The following is a 25,134-nucleotide window of genomic DNA, read 5'->3' on the forward strand; positions in this document are numbered from 1 at the left end:
TCTGAAAATGTTTTTTCAGGAGTTTTTTAAACTGAGTAGTGGAGGTGGTAGAGGTTGTATGGCTTAGTAGGGTGTTCTACTTTTTGGCAATGGTGCTGGCAAAAAGGGATTTGCTAGCATCATTTCTATGCTTGATGACTTTTATGAGGTTTTGGTTGCTGGATCTAAGAGTTCTAGTGGGGATGTGTGATTGTAGGAGTTCCTGTAGTGCAGAGATTAGGTTGGGAAAGTAGTAAAGTTCGCTACTGTTATTTAATGCTAGTAATACAAGGTTACTTTGGTCTCTTTATCAGCTGTCTATATGACAGCAACACCAGCAATTACACTGCTTATACTTCTCTTTTTATCCACCCACACAAGACTTCTATACATGGAGGCAGAAGCTCTCTGGTTAGAGATGGAACATTCAGTGTCAGAGTTTGACTATGCTCAGGATTACTACAATGAGAAGTGGGATTTTAGTAGTCGCCACCATATGGATACTGGCACTTCAGTCTGTAAGCACTATTTCACACCATGCAAGAACCAATAACTGACACTTCTCCTTGCTAAACTGTCACACATTCTTGCAGACGTTCTCCCTCTTCACCTGAGCACTTTGCACCAAGAAGACTTCAGGTTTCTCCATGTGTCAAATCTCCAAAAACCAAAATGGTTAAAGATCTTGGGTACCTACTGTGATGTTGCATAGGAGTATTTAAAACTAGCTTGTCAGTAATGCTTAGAAAGTAGCACAGATACATACGCATAAAAATGTAAATGTGTATAGACCATAATATGACTTTACATGACACAAACTACACAGAAAGATGAACTTACCTCACTGCAGACAGCTTCTCTCCTTTCTTCCAGTCCCAGACTATGACAGTATGATTGTCATCCATTCCGACTGATGCTAATTGCTTGCCATCCGCTGTAAGAATGAAATAAATGGAAGATTCCTTAAAGAGAAAGGCATCCTCTAAGTACACTCATTCAAGTGGAAAACAGAAGTGCAAAGTCAAAAAAAAAAAACAAGTAACTTTAATGATGTCATCAAACAGGCGTCCAGGGATTTATGTAACAGAAACCACAAACACAAGGAGATTAATTACAGAAATTGATGACTTTTAGTCTCACATTTTCATTGTACTAGATTTTCTGAATTTAATACAAATTTGTGACTAACCATAAAATGAAGTGCCAGTTTTCTTAAGTGCTTGTGAACCAAAAATCCCATTTCATATGAGGCATGGACATTATGACCTGCAGGTCACTGGGTTTACTTCTGTGCCTTCAGTCATTCATTCGTCTGACTGGTAACAAATTCTACTAAGTGTACATACAGAAGTAGACCAATGAGGAAAAAATGAAAAAGGGGAACAAATTATCTTGTACAATAAAGACCAGCAATGCATATTCATTGGGAGAGCTTCTTCATGTGAACAACATTGGTCATTTAGTCTTCCTTCCTGAGATATAAACCAAAGGTTGTAAAACCACTAACAGCAGAAGATTCATCCTCAGCCCTTGCATAAGTTATACTGACCTCCTCTGCAAACCACTGAGGTTTGTGATGAAAAAATAAAGAAATAATGACCACACTCTCCACAGCCCCCAAACAAACTACAATGACTTCATGTGCCTACCTTTAAGGTTTAATTGTGAGGAAAATTAAAGAAGCATTGACCACACTGTCCCCAGTCTCCCAAAAACTCTACAATGATCTTCACCGCACACTTCTGAGTAGGGCTCGTCTTACAATATATGAGGTTTAGGGCAGACGCTACTACTATATTTACATCAAAATCTACTTATGCAGCTAGTGGTGTGGGAGGCTGCTAGACCCCCCCCCCCCTCCCCAAGAAGCTCTGAGGGCCTTGCTGGTCTGTGATACAGTTTAAATCTCATTTTTTTTAAAGACAATGACCTACTGCTTTTTTATCTTGACCACTACCCAGAAGAGTTGCATATGTACCTGGCAATACTGTGTGTCTACAAATAAAAATCAGTGATATTTTTTTTCACAACCACACTCACACACCCACACACACACACACACACACACAAAATCCCTGAAAAGCCAGGTCTATCACAAGATGCCCTGCTTTTTTTTCACATACACATGCTGACTCTGGCACTGACAAGCCAAGTTTAACATAAGTTACATACATTCACATATTGCATATGTATCTACAGGCAAATTAGAGAACACCAATTCACCTGCTTCATGTATTTGAGGTGCTGGAGAAAACTAGAGCACATGGATAAACCCACACAGAGATAAGGAAGGAATACAGACTCCACAAAGTAGAAGCCATTGCCAAGAGCTCAACCAGAACTAAAAAATGCTTTGTGATGGCAACAGTATTCACTATACCACTGTGCCAAAGATCAGCTACTTTCACATACACCCTGCTCCTGTCAACCCACCAAAGACATATTTACCATACACAGTGCTGATGCTTGTGATGGTAAGTGAATGAAATTATGGCTTACTTGTTACCTTACATACACTGCATCCCCCCCACAAACGCACAAGCAAAGGCACAAGTCATATCAATAATACTTTTATACTGATTTCAGCAAATGCACGCTAGATCAGTGACTGCTGTTTAACAGTGACCAAACAGCAGGGTAAGTCACATGTATCCACAGATCACCTCTGTAGTCATCAATTACAACCACTTTACTGACTGTGTACACCTCAAATATCCAACAGTGTTAAAAACAAGAAAAAATAGTAATGGTCACAATGCAGACCAATCTTGCAAAGGCAAATTAGTGACGATTTAAAATGAGCATATGACAAATGGGTCAGTCACTGTCATCAAAAGACAGCACCCACCTCCACTCAGCAGTTACAATCAATTATCTTAATACTGCAGATGTCTGTGACAAAAAAACGGTTACATAGTGTATATCAAATTTGTTCTACATGAACAGTAGACATACATTAAAGTGTTTCAAGTTGCTTTATACAAATCACACTAATCTTGCAAAATCAGAGAAATAAGCAAACAGCAGCATTTTCATTCACAGACAGCACCAGCAGTTACAGCTAATTTCTCTTGCCTACACCGCAGATGTCCAACTCTAAAATAAAAAAAATGCTGCTGTCTCAAATTCTTAGTGCAAGACTCATTGACAATGCCAAAATACTGGGAGGAGAATAAAAGCCCCAAATCATCAGATATTAACTACTGCTCTTACTTTATGGTGTCAATCAAAGGGGGTCCAATATAGCAGCCTATAAGGAGATGGCAGATCATCTTAACTGCTTTGCCAGGGATGGCCTGCACCCATTCCCCCCAAGGCTTTTGTATACTGGAAAAGGCCCCACTTGTTCCTTTTTAAGCATGATCAGTCTTCAAAATCTTCAAACAAAACAGGGCAGAATATTGCTGCTCAGTACTAGGAGTCTTAACAAATATCTCCATTCCATACAGGCGCGCCTTACCCTACAATGCACTGGCATTGCACATACATTGCAAGAGGAAGGAGTGTGATGCATATGTCAATGCACTGCAAGGTAAGGAGTGGGCACAATGCATCAACCTTTGCATTGTCACAGAGACCTGGATTAAGACCATTCAGAGCGCCACATCGATGCATAGTTTCAATGCCTAAGACACGTTCAGGCTCACTGAACAAGATCAAAGCACTAAATTTCTCCATATTTGTAAAAAAAAAAAAAAAACTTCATTGACAGACTACTTAGACACAAGATAAGGATCTGAAACTCCTCCACATCCAGCTTACTATTAACAGTACCCCTTATCACATCATGGCTATCTATAGGAAACCCTCTATGTCCCCCCCAGCATTTAACACCTACCTAAGTATTATGGAGTCCATATGCATTAACCCAAATACCATTCTCCTGAGGACCTCAACTACCATTCCATTATTTATTTGCATTTGTTTACAGGGATGGTCCACTAGGCCAAAAAGTGCCCATTTTTAGTGGAGGCCCAGGGAGAAAAGCAACACATACAAAATAAATTTAAATACAATCACATTTTCTACATACATAGAGAAATAACCTAAAAAAAACAGACATACAATCTTATAATAAGTTTCTAGCTAGAATAACAAAGGCAGTATACATTATATACAAAATATACAAAGCACAATATATCATCTGTTTTGGATACTGTAGAGTGAAGAAAGCAAGAGATAGTTGCATAACTATTAAGCAGAGGGGAGAAAAAAAGTTAGTGAGATCAGGTGGGGGAAGATGCTCTGTATTTCTAGACACATGTACATTGTCATAGGGCTAAGATATGATGTTTTAGAGACTTTTTGAAGGATATCTGATTGGAAATATTTCTGATAGAGCTGGATTGGGAATTCCAAGGTTTAGCAATGGTACGTGAGTAGAGAGACTGACCAACTGCTAGACTGAGTATTTGCACTTTTAGAAGGAATAGATTTTCAGACATGAGTTGTCGGGAGGGCTTATGGAGAGTAAACAGGGAGGTCAGGGATGGACAATTGGAAGGTTTGGTAATGATACTGTGAGCTGTGGTTCACTGCAAGTAGGTTAGGTGATGGGGATGTTCGAGCCATTTTAGTTTGCGTAGGGAAGATGCAGTGATGGGAGGAGTAAGTTTCGTTGGTAGCGAACACGGCAACCTTGTTATAACAAGACTCGATCTTGGATTTTAATATACACATCCTCTAAAGTGTATGCCTAGGGATTTCTGGGTTTCATTAATACACATTCCCTGGATCAGTAAATCTGCACCCCAACCAAGGGAGATGCACTCCTGGACTTGGTCCACACCAATATGGGACTGCTTTGCTCCCTCTTAATCACAACTCCCTCTTTGCTCAAAGCAGACCACAAACTGGTCACATTCACTCTAAGACTGAAGTCAGAAGCACCCTCCATTACAGTGATATTTAGAGATTATACCAAAGATAATCTACTGAAACTGAGTGAAGACCTGGCTAAATTCAACATCCCTTTCCAACTCAGTAACCCACTGTTTACTTAGAATCCTTTAATGCCAAAATCCATGCATATGTCAATAGCTGCATAGATGCATCTGCCCCACTTTGAAATAAATACAATGCCAAATTAAAAAAAATATTGTGGAATCCAAATATAAACAGGCTCCACAATAAAAGAAAGAAACACACTGCATGTAAAAATAAATGTAACTCTCTAGCTGCCAAAAATTCTCTTGCTTAACATAGCATGGAACTCTGGACTTTGATCAAATCAAACAAAGCCAGATAGAAGGTAAAAAAGACCACCCAGACAAAGGACAACCATCAAGCCTTCTTCAACTATGTTAGAAACTTCATAAACAATGCCCACCACTGCACAGAGCTGATAGTAAATAATTCTTGGGCCCGGAGGACATAGCCCATCTACTAGTGGATATATTTTATTTTAACTTCACTCTCCTCTATGATCCTATGTTCCCAGAACTCACATCTACACCTACACCTTTCCCTTAAATCTCCCATAAACAAGTCCTCAAAGTACTATCCAAGACCAAGAACTCTGCTTCTGTTGGGTAGGATAAAATACCAGGCTACATACAGGCCAGGCTGAAAAACAATCTGTCAAAACCCTTATAGAGCCTATTTAATGTCAGCCTCTGATCAGGTTTTGTGCCACATGAATGGAGTGCAACAACTGTCATCCTCTTGCACAAAGGTTGGACCTGGGAAATTATAGACCCATAAATCTGACCAGCCTCATCTGTAAGGCTATAGAAAGGATCACTGAGGAATTAACAAATAAGTACATAGGTACAAACTGCTGACCAAAGCCAGCTCAGATTTTCCAAGGGCAGATCCTGCCTACGTAACCTGATTGACTTCCTTGAGAAGGTTAATAAAACAATGGATGACAACAAATCAGTACACACCACATATCTAGACCTCAAAAAGGTGCTCAACACCATCTCACACTTGGGTACCATATATAAACTATCCCAGCTAAATGCTACTCCCTGTATAACTCACTAGATAAAAAACTGGCTCACAGGGAAAACCCAGGAAACTAGGGTGATCTGCTCTATCTCCTCCGAAAGACCTGCCACGAGCAGTCTACTCAGGGTTCAGTCCTTGGGTTACTTCTCTTTGCTGTACTTCTCAGAAGCCAAAGCTACTGTTAAGGGTTTATGGCTGATCAAGTTTCCAGATGACTGAAACTGGTGCCATCATACACTATAAAAATAAAAAAAAAAAATTAAGCTATGGCTATCTGATGTGTAGAAAATAAAAAAAAAAATCCTTTCATCTACTAAATGTCTACGTCCTCTTACAAAGTTGGGACTTCATCTCTGATTATCTTAAGTTTTTTTTATTTTGTACACATCACGTAGCTGTGGCTTAATTTTTTTTTATCTTTATAGTTTGCTGTGTGTTAGTTTTGCTTTGAGTTTTGCCATCATACACTCCCCAGTACACCAAGATCATCCAAGAGGGCCTAACCAAAGCCAACAGTTGGTGTCAAAACCACGGACTAAAATTAAATGCTGAGAAATGTACAATAGTATCCTTCAGGAAAAGAAGTTCTTTGCAACTATCACATTGACAATAAACCTCTAAGAATTGATACAGTAGTTAGGGACCTAGGAACCTACATAGATAATGAACTGCCCTTCAATTACCATGCATCCACAACTGTAAGAAAGTCCTTTTTCATTGTACAGCTTTGTACTAAAGGTATGGCATCCAAGTCCAGGAGTGTGATCATTTCATTGTTTTATGCGCTCATCAGGACAATTATTCAGTATAATATACCATTCAGTATGTACCTGTCCAAGCATTTGACACAACCTGAATGCCCACAATGCTTTCTTACTAAGAAAATTAGGGGCCTAAATTATAAAAATTATGCAGACCATTGCAAAGTCTTGTCTGTCTTCTTGGAGTCTAAAAGGCTACTAGGGACAATTTCTGCCTCTTGTACAGAAACTCTACAAACCCTAGCCTGTCAAACATTTTAAAATCCAGTGGAGGCATAAGCAGATGCTCAAGAGAGCTCAATCTCTTTTGCAATATTAACAGATCATGCTAGAGGGACAGAAATGTATCAGAGATACCACTTCTTTGGAGTCATCCTTCTTTCCACATAAAGCAAAGTACTTCTCTTACACTATTCAAACGTAATCGGGATGAACAGATGGGTAAACATAAATTCACCCCTGGTTTAGTATGGTTGTTCCTCATAGATAGAGCCAATATGTAAAAGTTCTACTTGTCTAGGTCTAAAAACTTCATGGGAATTTATGGCTAGACTTCTAAAGATCCTCACAGATCAATAACCTATTAAGTACCTATGAATCTATGACTCAGGTTTAGTGCAGTTTATTTAGTGACCCAATATAAAAAGACATTATCTACAGTGACCAAAATGTAAAAGTTCAGCCTACAATCAGTAACATTTTCAAACAACATTTCAAGCTACATAACTCACAATTCAGTCAAATGCAATTTTAGCAGCAAATAACTCGTAGTTCGTTATGCCCAGTACTCCATCCACAGGAGTTTTGTCCAGGTGTAGGACCAAATTTTGCAACCACTTCAGTATATCCACATGTTTGACATCTGCTCTATAATGCAGCTATCCACAAGATCCCTCCTCAAGCTTCTACAGAGTCAATCCATAATGAAATTATGTGGAGCCTATACTTAGGCAACAGCCCTGTTTCACAAGAGGCAAAATGTCCTCTGAATTCTGTTTAGCCCTTAGCCTAATTAACTCTTAGATTACAGTGCTTTGTCTTTCAGTCTGTCTGTCTCTTTCTCTCCCTCTGCCTCTTCTTCCTTCTGCCCACCAATTTCACCAGAATGGAGCACAGATTTCTGCACTTAGAGCATCTGTGTGCGAACCTCCTCTAACAATGCCCCAAGACTGCAGCGTCATGCACCACAAAGTGGTAACCAAAAGGCAATATATCACAGCTGACAGTAACTGGGATAAAATTTCAGTGAAACAATTACTTCACATACACTGTACATCAGTATGTGATAACTTTAGAAGTCCTGGTATAATCTGTAATGGTAGAATAAGTTTGCAAGTAAGTTCATAAATTACATATATACATATATAAATATATATATATATATATATATATATATATATAGAGAGAGAGAGAGAGAGACATTCCTCAGAATTTAATAAAATCTGTGTAGGCTCTGTGTAGAGCCTGCATGGAATGTACCCATGTACATGGCATCAGTTCCCCCTTGGCAGCACACCATGCATATTAATCATGGTGCACTGCCTGGGGAGAGCATAGTAACAGGAATAGTTAATCCATGCAGGCAGAAGTGTAGAGGCTGGTCAAATGTTATGTACATGGTGAGGGTCCCTGCAATGTTCTGTGCTACTGTTGAAATGTGCCATTTATTAATAGTTTGTGTTTCTAAATTTATGAATTGTGGTTTTGTTATTTTTTTAATTTTCTTGTTTTCTAAGGTCTGTTTGCACAACAAAGTGCAAAGCACAGCAATGCTAAGCCATGCTTGCCCAAAGACAGCTGACACCTGCCAGACATCTAAAAATAGAAACTGAATGTAATTATTTATTTTTGCTTATGTATACACCCATTTAAGCCCATCTATGTGGTGCACAGTGATTGCTTAGAAGTGTATGTGAAGGTATACTACTTTATATACTATCCAAGTAGCTGAATGGGGAGAGTGATGGTCTACAGTTCAGTAGGTCTCGGGCTCAAGTCCCTAGCACACATGTCATTTGTTGAATGCAATGTAAAATAGCTTTTAAATTAAAATTAATATTTTAGATTTGGGAGAGCTGCACAGTGCTAAGCACTGCTTAAATGTGGTTAATGGCTAATATTGTTTGTGTGTTGCTAAGCTTCGCTAAAACCATGGATCTACAAGTTTTCACTCTGCTCAGCTTCAATTACCTGGTCTGCACAATGCTAAGCACTGCGGAGCTTTTTTGAATGTTGCTGAATGACATATAATAGCAGGAAAACAGCCTATATTAAGGCCAACAGGCAGGAATTCTGCATCATTTTTTGAAATCTGCTTATCTGCTGATATGCCAGGCAGTGTTGGAGAGGGTGCACGTTTTTGGGTGCTGAGATGGGGTGTGCAGGAGTCTATGGTTTTTGTTGGGCTCCTCATATAGAATTATGAACCTAGGCTGCTGCAGGGTAGTTACCAGGGCTCAGAGTGTAAGGCTGAGGCCTGAGATAACTTGGCCAGGGATCATACCAGTGCTACTGTTATCCCCCGCACTGGTGAGCAGTGTTACCATTATGACAACATGAAGCAGAGAAAGAGGGGAACGCTGGACACCTGGGTCCAACAGGCAAGGGCTGGGCAAGCCCCACAAATATTTAAGTATTTTTTCCACTGTTTTACCAAAATGCAAGCTGAATGTGTGCAAAACTGATATGCATAATGGTGTGCTTCTCTCCCAACAGCTGCAGCTGAGAGGACTTGCAATATTCAGTCCCATGTCAGGCGCCTGGCCAGGTTGCACCGTGAGTGTGGTGAATACGGATATATTATGCTACCTGTAGTGCAATAAGCAATAAAGAATAAAAAATGTACTGCAATAAAGAATAAACAATAAAAACTGTAGTGCAATAACTGGGCAATTAAAAATGTGCAATACATGGGCAATTAGAACTGTAGTGCAATAAATGAACAATAACAACTGTATTGCAATAAACAAGAGAATTATCAACAATACTAATAATGTGTTAGGCAGCATTGTGGTTTCCTAAATTAACCTGTCTTAATTATTCATTGCATGTGTGTTTTACTGTCACTGCAGTCAAGTGCAAAACTGTAGTAACACTACAATGCAAAATGAATATCCTGTAAAATGTTTTTCTCAACTAACAGTATGTTTCAAGATTGTCTCTAGGCCAGTTTCAGTCACATAATGCTCTCATTTCCTTGCACTCCAGGAACAAAAGGTATATATGCCTGAGGTTGCCCACTTTAAGAGTAGAAAGTATGTGTAGATTTCACAGAGAATCATGAGTAATACAAATAAAGTGTTAGGCAGCAGTGTGGTTTCCTAACTAAATCTGTCTTAACAATACGGCTGTATTAATTGCATGTGTTTTCTGCTGTCACATCAGTCAAGTATAAAACTGTAATAGCTCTACACTGCAAAAGGAATGTCCTGTAAATTGTTTTTTTCTTGAAGTAATCCTATGGGTCAAGGTTGTCTCCAGGCCAATGTAAGTCACATAATGCTCACATTTTCTTCCACTCTAGGAAAAAAAATGTATATGGCTGAAGTAGCCAGTTTATGAGCAGATAGTGTGTGCAGATTTCACAGATAATTACCAGCAATACCAATAAAGTGTTAAGCAACATTATGGCTTCCTATATAAATCTGTCTTACTATTTGCAATAGGGCTGTAGTCATTGCATGTCTGTTCTACATTGCTGCAATCAAGTGTAACATTATTTGGAGATGCCCCTACAGTCACAGCTTTTGGGTTCTACACCCATGTCTGCCAATTAAGGCATGATGCCTGTCTAGTTTACTTACTGTACACAAACATACCTCTCAACTGTCATGGTTTTTCGTAATGTAATTACAATTGCCTAATCTGTCTGTTCCACAATTACCACATAAATGATTACCTGGAATGCTATATATTTTTAAATCCATTTACATAACACCTTCTAAGCTATGTAAGTCCACATTATATGAAACTGTCCTGTGTAGTTCCGTACATGAATTTGTTACTGCTTGGCCCATACTGTCCCATTCTAACAGCTTGAGAGGTATGTTTGTGCTATATCAGCTAAAGAAGAATTGTAGTCACTGTACTCACAACTGACACAGCACACCTGTAGAAGTTTGTAGTTGTACTCTTACCTGCGAGGTTACTTGTGGTATGTTTTCCTCTCTCTCCCCACCCCTTATCTTCTTTAAATTATTATTGTTACTTATTATTGTGATGCCTCTGCATTGGCCCAGTAATCAAGGAGCCTCAATGCTCACCACTAGCATCAGAGAGGGACATACACACTGGGAGGATGAGAAGTACACACACAGCAAAGTACAATTTCCCCTAAGAGCACACAGAGATCACATCAGTCTGAGGGCTGGTTTCTCCCTCTCTCCAGATCCCAAATAAAACTCTCCATGGGCACAGCTATAGGGTTAAGATCTCAGCCAAGTGGTCAAGCACCCTCTCTGTCCAACAAGTGTTTCGTGTCCCTGCCCAAGTAGCTCACACACACACACACACACTTTGAGATATGATATATTTACACACACAAAGGCACTCCTAGGGAAGGCTGTCACAGGTTGACTAACTATGCCCCTTCTGCCTAGACTATAAGGTAGTTATCACTGCCACCAACCACTACTTGGTAAGTATGACAAAGACCAAAGCTATTTAGGAGTGGCCTGTACAGTGTCACCAAATACACATGCAAGTACTCTAAGTGCTTAAAGATGTCTCACAAATATCAGCCACAAAGATAGGTTTAAATATATTTAATAATAAATAATAAAGCAACACGAATATACCCAATCAACACAGTAACTACAGAATTCAGAATTACAGAAAATATAAATACAGAAAACATCTAAACTAATCGTTACTATATTCCTGTCTATATCTATAAGAAATTATTTTACCCTAGACGTAGAGAGCAAGGCAGATGGAGAAGTGCTGAATGAATGTTTCTAGATCCAAGACAAGATACAAAACGCCCAGTCTTTCTATCTGAGAAACTTCTTAAATTAATATCACATATTACTGCTGGGTTAGCCTGGATGACATCACTCGTTGTCACCTGCCTTCAGTTCCCAGGGTAACAGAAACTAAGAATTTTATCGTCTCTGTGTGAGAAATACATGTCTCTCAGATGTGCAGCTGCTAGGAAGCAATAAAACATTTTACATTTTCAACCTAGTAATTAAAATTACTTTCAAGACAATAGAAAAACTTCTAGCGCTAGACATTGTGTCTGCTTGCTGCATTGAAGCTGAGAGATAAATAACACAATCGTAAAACACTTTGCTTCCAACTTATTTTCTTGGAGTTTTGCTAGTTAACTCTGCATGTTCCAGCTTCTACTATTAAAACATACATTTACACAGGTATATAGTTTATATACATTTCTGTTCTTTTCCAGTAGGGTACACTATGGGTACATTCTTGAAGCTCAGTACATAACATACAGTTCTCTTACATTTGAAAGACAAGCATATGAATCATATTAATATTCACAAATGACATGATTATTTATAAAATTCCAGATAGCTGGGCTAGCAATGTCACAACCCCCCCCAAAAAACTCAAAACTAGTTTTTCAAGTGACCCTTGGGAAACATTGCTTGAAAGGGTTCAGCCTATCTGAGAATACCTTACTCCATTCCTTGTCTTGAGAGTCCATCTGCATTGGCATTGCTAACTCCATTGTGGTGCTGCACTGTCATATCATATCCTTGTAACCCTAGGCTCCACCTTAGTAACTTAACATTCTGCTGGCTGGCTCGATGTAGCCATATTAAGGGATTGTGGTCTGTAACTACAGTGCATTTCCTTCCATACAGATAAGGATGAAGTTTCTGCAGTGCTCACATTATGGCTAGGGATTCCTTTTCTACAGCTTCATAGCATTCCTTCCTGGGTTGCAGCCTATGACTGAGATAAACCACTGGGTGTTCTTCCCCCTCTGAAGAAACCTAGCTAAGTACAAGCCCCACCCCATGGTTTGAAACATCCAACTGTACAACAAATTCTTTGCTGTAATCTGGACAGGTTAACACAGAGGGTCTTCCCAAAGTTCCTTTAAGCTTCTGGAATGCCTGCTCACATGCTGGGGTCAACACTACCTTTTCTGGCCTGTTTTTCCATGTCAGGTCTATGAGGGGAGCAGCTATGGTACTGTAACTGGGGACGAACTTTCTATAGTACCCTGCTGTACCTAAAATGCCCTCACCTGCTTTTTGGTTACAGGTGCAGGCAATGCCTGAATGGCTTCCACTTTGGCAGGTTCTGGCCTGATCTTAAAACTCCCCACTCTTTGTCCCAGGTAGGAGACCTCTGCCATACCCACCTGACATTTGCTGGGCTTAATGGTCAACACTGCCCTCTGTAATCTACCCAGCACCCCCCCCCCTGACATACTGAAGGTGCTCTTGCCAGGAATGGCTGTAGATAGCAATATCATCTAGGTAAGCAAGGGCAAAATCTCCTGCTCCTGCTAGGATACAATCTACCACCTCTGGAAAGTTGCTGGGGCATTTTTCATCCCAAAGGGCATCTTTGTGAACTCATACAAGCCAAAAGGAGTCACAAAGGGTGACCTCTCTCTAGCACTGGCAGTCAAAGTCACTTGCCAATAACCCTTGGTAAGATCAATGGTGTTAAGATACTTAGCCCCACCCAGCTGCTCTAAGGCTTCATCTATCCTAGGCATAGGGCACGCATCTGACTCTGTGTGACTATTTAATTTCCTGAATTACCCCTAGTTCCAACATTTCCTGTATCCCCTCCCTCAGAGTCTGCTTGACTCTCACAAGCATCCTATAAGGGGCCTGCTTAATAGGTCTTTGGGGTCCTGTATCCACGTGGTTCTGCACCAGGTGGGTGCACCCTGGTTTCCCAGTGAACATGCCCCCAAACTTATGTAACACTGCTCAGATTTCTCGAACCTGGGTAGGGGATAGCTGCTGGGACATTGCTACCCCTTCCACTGAGGTGTCAGTCCGAGCCACACTGAGGAGCTTTGTCACCAGATCCCCCTCAGACTCCTCCTGCAATCCACTGCAAATACTCAGCACAAGGGCCTCGCTACCATAGTAAGGTTTCATCATGTTAACATGGTACAATTTGTGCCCCTGCCTCCTGCCTAGCAGCTCTACCATGTAGTTAACATCATTGACCTTCCTTACCACCTTGTAGGGTCCCTCCCAGGCTGCCTGCAATTTATTGTGTCTGGCAGGAATGAGAACCATTACCTGCTGCCCTACAGCATACTCTCTAGCTTGTCCATTCTTGTTATACCAGACCTTTTTCTGCTACTGGGCTTCTGCCAGGTTCTCCTGGGCCAAGCCCATGAGTTCCCTAAGCCTTGACCTGAGGTTTAGGATATATGCCATAACAGACTCCTTGTGGGATTCACACTCACCCTCCCACTCATCTCGAATCAAATCTGGAGGTCCCATCACCCTATGCCCATACAACTCAAAGGGTGGAAAACCTGTTGATTCCTGGGGAACCTCTCTGCAAGCAAAATACAGATGGGGCAAATATTTGTCCCAGTCCCTCTTAAACTGGTTTGCAAATGCCCATAGCATCATCTTGAGTGTAGAGTTTAACCTCTCAACAAGACCATTAGTCTGGGGATGGTAGGCGGTAGTCTTTATGAGCCTCACCCACAGTGCTTCCACAGACAAGCCAGCAGGTCTGACATGAAATTGGCACCTCTGTCAGTCAGTATTTCTTTTGGAAAATCTACCCTACTGAAAATTTCTAACAAATCATTTGCCACCTTTTCTGCCTCAATGAAGGATACAGCCACCACTTCAGGGTATCTGGTAGCATAATCTACTACCACTAGTATATACTTTTTCCCTGTGGAACTTGGGGTACTCAGTGGCCCCACAATATCCATAGCTACCCTCTGAAATGGCTCCTCAATCATAGGCAAAGGCATCAAAGAAGATTTCACCTTGTCTCCTGCCTTGCCTACCTTTTGGTACTGCTCACAGGTCTTGCAATACCCTGTTACATCTCTGGAAATCCCAGGCCAATAAAAGTTCTGTATAATATGTCTCTTTATGCATTTTATGCCTATATGACCTGCAAAGGGAATGTCATGGGCTATGGCTAGAAGTGCCAGACGGTAGGCTCTGGCCACTACAAACTGCTATATTCTCTCACCCTCTAGCCCTCCCTCAGGGGTCCACTCTCTATACAGTAGCCCTTTGTCCCAGTATACAAATTTCTCCTTCCTTTGAAAATCAGGTGCCTCACTAGCTACCTCCCCCAGGTCTTTTAATGGGGTTCCTATCACATGATTGAAAATTGTAAATGGCGAACGCATATTGAGTGAACCCGATTGGTAAAAATGTCGAAACGTCACGCGCGTAACACGGAAATCGCCGTAGGGAATATTTTCCCTTTATTTCAATGCAGTGCTATCTCGGAGTAGGAATATTTAAGTAGCGGGGGTGTGAGGGTGCAGCCCGGCTTGCCCCCCTGCCTACAGTGTTTAGGTAAGTATAGTTTTTTATTTTTATTATATTTTCGAAATTTCAAACATCGTTCATATGGTGTCGACCATATGGTGTTCGATGTTTGAAACTTTCGAAAATATAATATAGACCCCTTGTAATGTAGGGTCTAAGAGCTGAGCCTGTCTCAACTCTCTCTTAGTAACCCTTCCCAGCTCCCCTTCCACAGGAAGTCTGGTATTTTCTGACGGCGGTGCCTCGCTGTCTGCCTAGATACTACTACTCACCTCTGCCCTTGCAGTCACTCTGTCCAAGGGAACATCAGTACCCACAAGCAGCTGTGGCTCACCTTCAGTCTCATTGCTACAGGGTAGTTCCGTCTATGAAGTAACCACCTCACCAGTCCTGGCTGCATGTGTGCGGTCTCTGTCTGGGTCTCCCCCAGGCTACCAGACCCATATGCTTCTCTCCAAGCCTGACTGCTAGGGTTACCACCTGTCCCACTTTGCGAGGGACAGTCCCTCTTTGGGCAGTTGTGTCCTGCAAAAAAAACCTGAAAAAATGGCAAATGTCCTGAGATTTTAGGACAAAATTATTTTATACATTTTATGTAATAGTTGCATAAAACAGTTATTCTGTATCTGGAACACCTAAATGTTATAAGAAACAGAATAAGCAACTAAAGTGCTACAATAATAAGCTTTTATTTAGGCAAAAAAGGGAATTTGTGTCCATTGTACTGGGCATGGGCATGTTTCGCCCTGCAAAAATCTGATGTTTGTTCCAAAAATGTCCCACTTTGCACATTTGAAAAGGTGGTAACCCTACTGACTCTGTGTAACTGCATGCACACATGGTACTGCATTATCAATGTCATTCCCTATCAGGACATTTGCAAGGATATCCTCAAACACACCTACTTGCTGGCTTCCTTTTCCACCCTCCCAGTCAAGGTGAACCCTAGCAAAAGGTATTCCCTTCTAAAGCTCTGACTGGAGTAGAAAGCCAAAGCAAGTAGTGCTCCTCTGTAACCACTGCAGGCTTCATAATGGCTAGGTCAGAGGCTGTGTCTGTCTTAGCCATGGCCTTTTTCCCATTCACTAAGATAGGATATAACCTCTTGTGGTAGTTTGGTACCCTTGTTGCCTCGAGACAACCTACTGTTGGCATTTTGTCATTCCCACTTACTGGTTCTCCCACCTTTTGCTCCCCATCTTGCTTCTGTGGACATCTATATTCTACATGGCCCCACTGGCTGCATTTAAAACATTTAACCCTTGGTCCTGGATGTATACTTGGACTAGTGGCTTTACCTGCTACTGGTGGACTCTGTTGGAGAAGTCTGGGCTGTCCACCATGGGTTCCCTTTTACCCATGAGCAGCACTGGGTGTCCCTTTCCTATGCAATGGTGCCCTGCTTGCTAGGTATAGGTCACCCTTCTTCCCCAACTCATCTGCAGTAGTGCATTGTCTATCAGCTAACCAGATTCTCATGTCCTCAGGTAAAGTGCTAAGGGCCTGTTCCCTTACCAAAAGGTCTGCCAGACCTTCAAAAGTGTTGACCTGACATCCACTCACCCACCTATGAAAATAAGTGCATAGTTCAGCAACATATTCACACACACACTTTCATCTGCCTTGTGTCTATGCTCACAAAAGGTTTTCCTTTAAGCTTCAAGTTTTAACTTACAGCATTCTAACAAACACATTTTGAATGTATTATAATTTAAACAATCAGTATCAGACAGTTTAGAAATTGCAGTTACAACTTTACCATGGAGTAAGGGGGTCAGGAACCATACCCATACCCTCTCAAACATACAACTATCAAAATTATCACCCTCTGTAAATTGTGGAAGAAATTTACTGACCTTTGTTGCTTCTAAGGTTCGGTTACTCCCTTTCCCATTACCTCCATGACTCTGGCACAGAGTCAGAATCTCCTTTTCATGTTGCCTCTGTCTCTCATTCTTCTCAGCCAGCAGAGGTCATAGTTTCTCATTTTCCTCAGCCTCCAGATGTCTCAGTCTCTCTGCTGCTTCTGTTTCCAAACGCTTGGTCTCCAACTCAATTTCTTTAACTACAGACAGATTTTTAAGACCTCTGTGGAAAAGTTGAGCTGTCCATTTCCTGAGAGTTGTGCATTTCCACGGCCAGTCTGATTGCCCTCCTGGTTGCTATTTTGTGATGCAGCTGTGACTAAAGCTGCAATAATGTCTGCTTTAGTCAGGCTGGCATGCACCACTCCTTTAGCCTGGCACATCTCAGCCATCTGGCTCCTTATCAGCTTGCCATACTCCTCTGCTGACATGCTTGCCTGCTCTCCCTGACTAATTAAGCTAACAAAAAAAATAAAACAATTGTGATATGAACTCTGAATGATCACTATGTGGCTGACTGACAGTAAAAATACATTCAGTGACCACTGTACATAGGCTACAGGAATTCAATATCAACACCACTACAAGCCAATTAACATGTGATGTGTCTAACTCACCCTGGCTAACCAATTAATATATGATGTGGATATCCCACCATTGCCAAACAACTAATATGTGATGCCCCTGCACTGGCCCAGTAATCAAGGAGCCTCAATCCTCACCACTAGCACCAGTGAGGGATGTGCACATTGGGAGGATGACAAGTACACACACAGTAAAGTACAATTTCCCTTAAGAGCACACAGAGATCACATTCAGTCTGGGGGCTGGTTTCTGACTCTTTCTCCAGATCCCCAATAAGACTCCCCACTGGCACAGCTATAGGGTTAAGATCTCAACTGAGTGGTCAAGCCAAAACCTCCAGCACCCTCTCTATCCAACCAGTGCTTCGTGTCCCTGCCCGAGTAGCTGACACACACACACACACACACACACACTTTGAGATTTGATTTACTTACAAACACACATACTTCTGGGGAAGGCTGGCACAGGTTGACTAGCTAATGCCCCCTTCTGCCCAGACTACAAGGTAGTTATCATTGCCACCAAACACTACCTATCAGCTACTATAAACACCCTTACAAAGGGTGACCAATCCTACTCTGTAATGTTACTATTATCCAAATAGTAAGTGTGACCAAGACCAAGGCTATTTAGGAGTGGCCTGTACAGTGTCACCAAATACACATGCAAGTACTCTCCGAGCTTAAAAATGTCTCACAAATATCAGCCACAAAGATAGGTTTAAATATATTTAATAATAAATAATAAAAAAACAAGACAATACTCAATAAACACAGTAACTACAAAGCTCCGAATCACAGGAAATATTTTAAAACAACATTGCAGGACACTCTCAAATGAATAGAGAAAACATCTAATCTAATCTTTACTATATTCTTATCTATTTATAAAATAAATTATTGTACCCTAGAATTACTTGCACAGTAAGGCAGATTCTAGGTCCAAGACAAGATACAAAATGCCCAGTCTTTCTATCTGAGAGAGTTATTAAATTAATATCAAATATTACTGCTGGGTTAGCCTGGATGACATCACTCTTTGTTACCTGCCTTCAGTTCCCAGGCTAACAGAAACTAAGGATCTTATCATCTCTGTTTAAGAAGTACATATGTCTCAGATGTGCAGCTGCTAGGAAGCAATAAAACACTTTACATTTTCAACTTAGTAGTTAAAATTACTTTCAAGACAATAGAAAAAACTTCTAGCTCTAGACATTGTATCTGCTTGCTGCATTGAAGCTGAGATATAATACTATTGTAAAGCACTTTGTTTCCAACTTTTTGCAAGTTAACTCTGTATATTCCAGCTTCTACTATTAAAACATACATTTGCATAGGTATATCGTTTATATACATTTCTGTTCATTTCCAGTAGGGTACACTGTGGTTGCATCCTTGAAGCTCAGTACATAACATACAGTTCTCTTAGATTTGTAAGACAAGCATATGAATTATATTAATATTTGCAACTGACATATGACTGTCGGGAAACTAAATGTGTCTCTGACATAAAGACCAAAAGTCCACAACGAAAACATGTAGCAACACAGAGAGAACACACCACAGCCACTTTGGAGCTAAAACTTCTTTAATATTTTAAGTGCTTTCATGTCCGGCCTGGACACTTCATCAGACATATAAAAATGTCAATGTTTATCCAATTTAAATATCTACATCACAAAACAATTAACCAGTCACTGACCTCTCCACAAAATGTAAAAGCACAATACATTCACCTAACCAAAACATTGTTACTACAATGGAGCATCATGCTTCATAAAATATACATACATCAGTGATTCATAAAAAAATATATAGTATAAAAAACAATATATGAAAAAACATTACTAATGTTAAATATCTCAACGTATATGTATATACGTTAATATATTGTATGCAATTCCTGAGATAGCCACAAGATGTCACTATTAGCTTTACATTTTCAATGTAGTGAAGTGTATAAATGCCACTTTCTCAAAACTGAGTATCTTTAATGTATACCTCCATATTCCACTACCTAATAACACATAGAAACTAGAGTATCCATAAATATAAATACATCAACAAATCTTATCAATGTTTAAGAGGTCTATATCTCTCCAAAATGGCTTCAAACTGACCATAGCATTTAGTCTCCATTTCCTATCTGCTTACAGTCTAATGATCCACTTCATCTCATGTTTCGCTGTAGGATTTTTATTACCTAATACTTTTATTAATTAATTCTATTGCTAAGAATATATTGATGTATTTATATTTATGGATACTCTGGTTTCTATGTGTTATTAGACAGTGGAATATGGAGGTATGCAATAAAAATACTCATTTTTTAACTGAGAAAGTAGCATTTATACACTACATTGAAAAAGTTAAGCCAATAGTGATATTTTGTGGCTATCTCAGGAATTGCATACAATATATTAACATAAATATATATGTATATACAAATATGTTGAGGTATTTAACATTAGTAATGTTTTATCATATATTTTATATTGTTTTTTATGAAACATTGATGTATGTATATTTTATGAAACATGATGCTCCATTGTAGTAACAATGTTTTGGTTAAGTGAATGCATTGTGCTTTTAAATTTTGTGGAGATGTCAGTGATTGGTTAATTATTTTGTGATGTACATATTTAAATTGGATAAACATTGAGTTTTTTATATTTCTGATGGAGTGTCCAGACAGGACACAAAAGCACTTACAATATTAAAGAAGTTTTAGCTCCAAAGTGGCCGTGGTGTGTTCTCTCTGTGTTGCGACATATGATTATTTACAAAATTCCAGATAGCTGAGCTGGCAGTGTCACAATTATGACGACTTAATATTAACATATTTTGTTACACTGTTTTACTGGCCATATGGTTTAATACAGACTGGGTTAACATACTTACTGGTATGTTGTTTAATGTTGTCACACATAATATACCTTAATATGTACAGTATTTGGATTAATAAATATTATGTTCCATTCTGTTAATACTAACATTGGTTTGGTTAATAATAACTTAAACTTATTGTTATAACTACTTTACTACACCGTGTCAAGTTTGGCCGGTTCTTTGCGATCTGCCTACCTTGCCTCCTTCGGCTGTGGCACTGGGTCCCAGCACATCTGGAACCTAGTCTGGTGGTGCTCCCTGCACTACCTGCGGTGTTGGGTACTACTGCCCCACGGGACAGGGACGGGCCCCCTCTGGGAGCAGTGGTGGAGGGGGAGTTGTCACCCATGACAAACTGCCGGGTTTGGTGTGCAGGATCATGTTCTGTGGGTTTGGACGATGCCTGTGCTCACCCTGGAGCCCAGCCTCCACCACTGCCTCCCTCGGGGCAGTGATAGAGCAGTGGTGACAGTCCCATGAGTAGGGTTTTGAGTCACGCTGGTACCTTGACTGAGATTCCAACACACCCTCCCCAGCCAAGGTTTTTACTCCCCTCTTGTCACACACCACCCCTGTCTGTTGTCTTGTCTGTCTGCAAAGTCTTCCTCACCTACCCAACATACCTCCCCCACACATACCTATGTCCCTCCCCCAACATTCCACTGTCACCCTAAAAAAAAAATGGCACCCCCCCCCAAACAAATTTCATCCCATACATAGCTCTCCATTTCAAACACGTGTCCACTGGGCACACATAATTTGGTCCAACTGGCTTAACAACACAATTATGTTGTCCTCATCCCTCTTTCTGGGGATTAGAGTCCAAAGTCATCTACAAATTCTGTTAAAGTGCACAGTTGTTGCTGTACAAGGAACTGATAGCTATGGTTCTTTCCTACACCATTCCTGCACATACCTACCTGCCTTTCACTATGCTTTTCCTCATTTGCACCCCATTTCACCACTTTCCTATTTCCCCATTTTTCTTTTCTTTATATTTTTTTAGTGAGACACTTCTCTAAGCTCAGCTAAATGAAGCTATATTGACATATGTGTTTTAAATAATAAACATGTACAAAATGAACACCTGTCCCCTACTTCGACCCAATGACCATCTCACCTGCAGGTTGCTGCATTAATCTGCCATGCTGAAAGCAGCTAGTTTAAGCAAAACATAGTAATTGCAGGTTACAGTGATTAAGCATGTTTCAGCTGAGCTGTGCATCGCGCCACATCATTCAAACTTGCTTAAAGAGTAATGCAAATATTGTGATTGCACCTTGCAGTCTGGTGCAAGAGTACACTACTAGAATGCCAGACACACAAGAATGGATGTAAGTGCGGTCTCTAACCGCAGGTAAATGTCCCCTATTATCAGCAACATTTACAAGTACACCTGCTAAGGAATAACTGGCAAAATACATGTACAACAGGGACCTTGGTGCAGAAATACATCCATATAAAGCCATGCACATAATGATGGCTGTAAAAGTATTATGTCACAGCCTGTATGTGTGTACTTACATCTTGCAAATACACTTGCTGTAGCAGTGACCCAGTAGCTCAGTCTGTTAAATGCCTCGCAAACAGTGCATTTTGCCACACTCAGTCAGTGGTGTGTAGCATTTAAATAACATTATTGTGAAGCCACCAATTAATCACTGACTCATAAACTCTTTATCCACACAATGCATTACAAATGAAATGTCTGATTGTCACTGATGAAAGTCACAGGCTTGCAAATGGGAACACATTTCACATATCCGTATAGCAAAACTATAACTGCATAAAGTGTCACATCATCCATTAATATGCATTCACAGAGGATTTTAACTCAGGTAATGCAAATCAGGCCCATTACTATCAGAGTGCAGCATACAATTATTTCAAACTCACAGTGCAGATTTGCAGAGCTGATTAACATACACATATGAAGCCCCAAATGAGTAAATGACTGTAACACATGCCCTGACAGCTGCCCAAATGGTGGGCATACGGTTTATTTATCCCCTATGTTGCTCAAGGACACACCAAACATGTAGCCTAGTACTCTGTTAATGATATTGTTGCCTAACATACTTATGTTAAACACATGCCTTAATTGGAGTGGAATGGCTACCCTCACTCTGGCTCTGCCTCTACTACAAGGCTGCCATAGCTGCCACAGTTACTCTTACAGCATGTTGTCCTCCAAAGTGTTCACACTCTCTGCCTAGTCCTATTAAAAGGCAAACATGCTGGCTATGGGAAAACATTCTGTATGAGACTTTCTGCACACAGAATGTGCTTTTGTAAAAACCTAAATACTACCACATATCAACAGAGGAGTTTTGCACTCCAGCAGGTATGTAACCTGTTTGTTACAGTATTAAGCCTGTTTTAGAACCATGATAATGATATTTCATTAATATCCAGATTTGTTACACATACAGAGGACATACATCAAGGATGGAATGCTTTTTGTCAGTGTGGCACACTGGTCTCTTGGGACTGTCCCTGTATATTGGTTGTAATAGCAGACTGCAATTTGTTTGGCACTGTTGTTTTCACATACTATCAGGGGAGGTTGCCCCAAGGGAACACACTACAGTAGACTTCAGTGTTAGGTGCAAGATCATACAGCAGTACTTATCATGGCACACATGGGAATAGCTGACTGTCGCTAGTATCTTAGTTGTATCCACACACTTAATTTGTTTGCACACTGTGGAATATGGCACATCTGAGCAAGTTGTAGATACTGGCAGCCATTATGTTCTTGCTGTATCTCTACACAGTGTACTTCCATGTATGTGATCCTGACGTGTTCCCATTCTGTTGTCTTGCAGGACATATGTATTCATGATGCAAAGCACCTTTTACATATGCAGAGAATGAGATTATACTTGAAGCCCTCCAGCAATACCATGAACTCCTCCCGTCCAGGGCAAGGCAAAACAGGGAACAGCGGGCAGCATTGTGGGTTCACCTTGTCCATGACATGAATGCTACAGGTAATCAGAGCAGGACATATGAGTAGGTTTGACACCTCGCAACAAACATGACCAATGCTGCATACAGAAGAGCAGATGTAGCCAGGGATTATGGTGACACCAGTGGAGGCCCTGCAGCAGAACAACCACACTCAGCCACTGAGAAATTCTTGACGAACCTAGGCACACACAACAGCTGCCAGGTATTCATCACTCTGCACATCATGGATGTGGGTATCATAGTTTCCATGGCAGAGGAGTGTGCAGGTATGCTTTGTTTGATCACCATTGCAATACTGTAGCATTCAGTGTGTCAGCATGTACATATTCTTACGTGGGTGTCAGGTCTGTGTTCTTTGTGGGGGGAAATGTGTAACTGCGGTTTGATTCTCCTGCTCAGATGTTGACCGATATAATATTAACATAGGAGCTACTGTAAATGTGAGGTATATGGGCGTATTACCTTGTTGTGGTGCAACATGCAGTGGTACTCACATTACCTCTCCATCTACTTTACACAGGTTCATTGGGTATCAGACAAGGCCATGGTCCTGCTCCTGATAAGCACAACACTGTTTTGTTATAGATGTAGGTTTACAGCAATGCAGTCCCTAAAGTGTCATCCCAGGCCTGCTGCCTGCAGTGATGTACTGTCAGCATGATTGCCAAATGCACAGATCTTTTATGACTGTACTTATGTTACAGTCATATATATGCCTTATAGGTGTCACCACACTGATAGATGCCACAGCATTGTCAAGATATTGCAGATTGCCATATGTGTCAGATGTGCACAGTTTTCACAAATGTCAAAAGTGCACCTCGTTTTTGCTGATGAGATTGCTGTCTACAGAGCTTTTATTTACAAGTAACTACAGCTGTTTGTGGGGATAGTAATGTCCTCTTGACCTACTATATGAGGCTGAGGTTTCAACAGGTCTGTAATAGTGCCAACAGTGTATAGAACTGTACATTTAATGCAACATAGTATGGCAGAGCATAATAATGTAGGTATTAATGTACTGCTTTCTCCTCTCTTATCACAGAGCATAATACTGTAGGTATTAATGTACTGCTTTCTCTTCTCTTATCACAGGTGACCGGGGGGGGGGGGGGTTGGTCTCTGTCCCCCACATAACCTGATGTCAGTGTCTCTTCAGACACTGATGATGATGGTGGACACAGTGAGGCACAGGTGGGGGTATCAGGGGCTGAATATATCTCAGAGGTTGACATCACTCTTCTGCCCTCATTCTCACCACATGCAGTCAGTATGCCTACACATACCCAATCCCCAGAGGCCACAGATATTGGACAGTCAGAAGGTGGGGACATTGAACAGCAAAGTGTGGCAACTATGGCTCCAGTGAGTGTAGACACTGGCCACAGCCTGACAGCAGGCTCAGTTCCACACAGGTGGATGATAGTGGTGCTCGTAGGAGGCCTGCTGTCCTTCCAGCACCTGTTGCAGGTGTTCATAGGTTCATAGGTGTGTACTAGGTTAAAGGCCGTGGAGCCTTTACAAGCCTAGCCCATAGGATTATCCTGGCATAGTGCCACCCGACCTTAGTTCCCAGTGCCTCTGTCGAGTACAGCCACTGAAGTGATCCCCAGGGTGAATTTTCTATTTCCCATCCATTCATCAAGATTTCTCTTGAAGA

At 40.8% G+C, this 25,134-nt stretch overlaps 1 protein-coding gene across 1 annotated transcript in view; it reads right to left on the reverse strand.

Moving 5' to 3' along the window:
- Window positions 1-25,134, reverse strand: part of LOC122803780 (echinoderm microtubule-associated protein-like 5) — a 3,919,718-nt gene that overhangs the window by 1,913,970 nt on the left and 1,980,614 nt on the right. The window contains exon 16 of the mRNA XM_044073467.1: window positions 820-913. Within this exon, the coding sequence (XP_043929402.1) occupies window positions 820-913 (94 nt within the window). The remainder of the gene's footprint in view (window positions 1-819; window positions 914-25,134) is intronic.

This window comes from Protopterus annectens, chromosome 6.part0 (genome assembly GCF_019279795.1).
Source record: "Protopterus annectens isolate FY-2018-M chromosome 6.part0, PAN1.0, whole genome shotgun sequence".
In the NCBI taxonomy this organism is placed as follows: Eukaryota; Metazoa; Chordata; order Ceratodontiformes; family Protopteridae; genus Protopterus; species Protopterus annectens.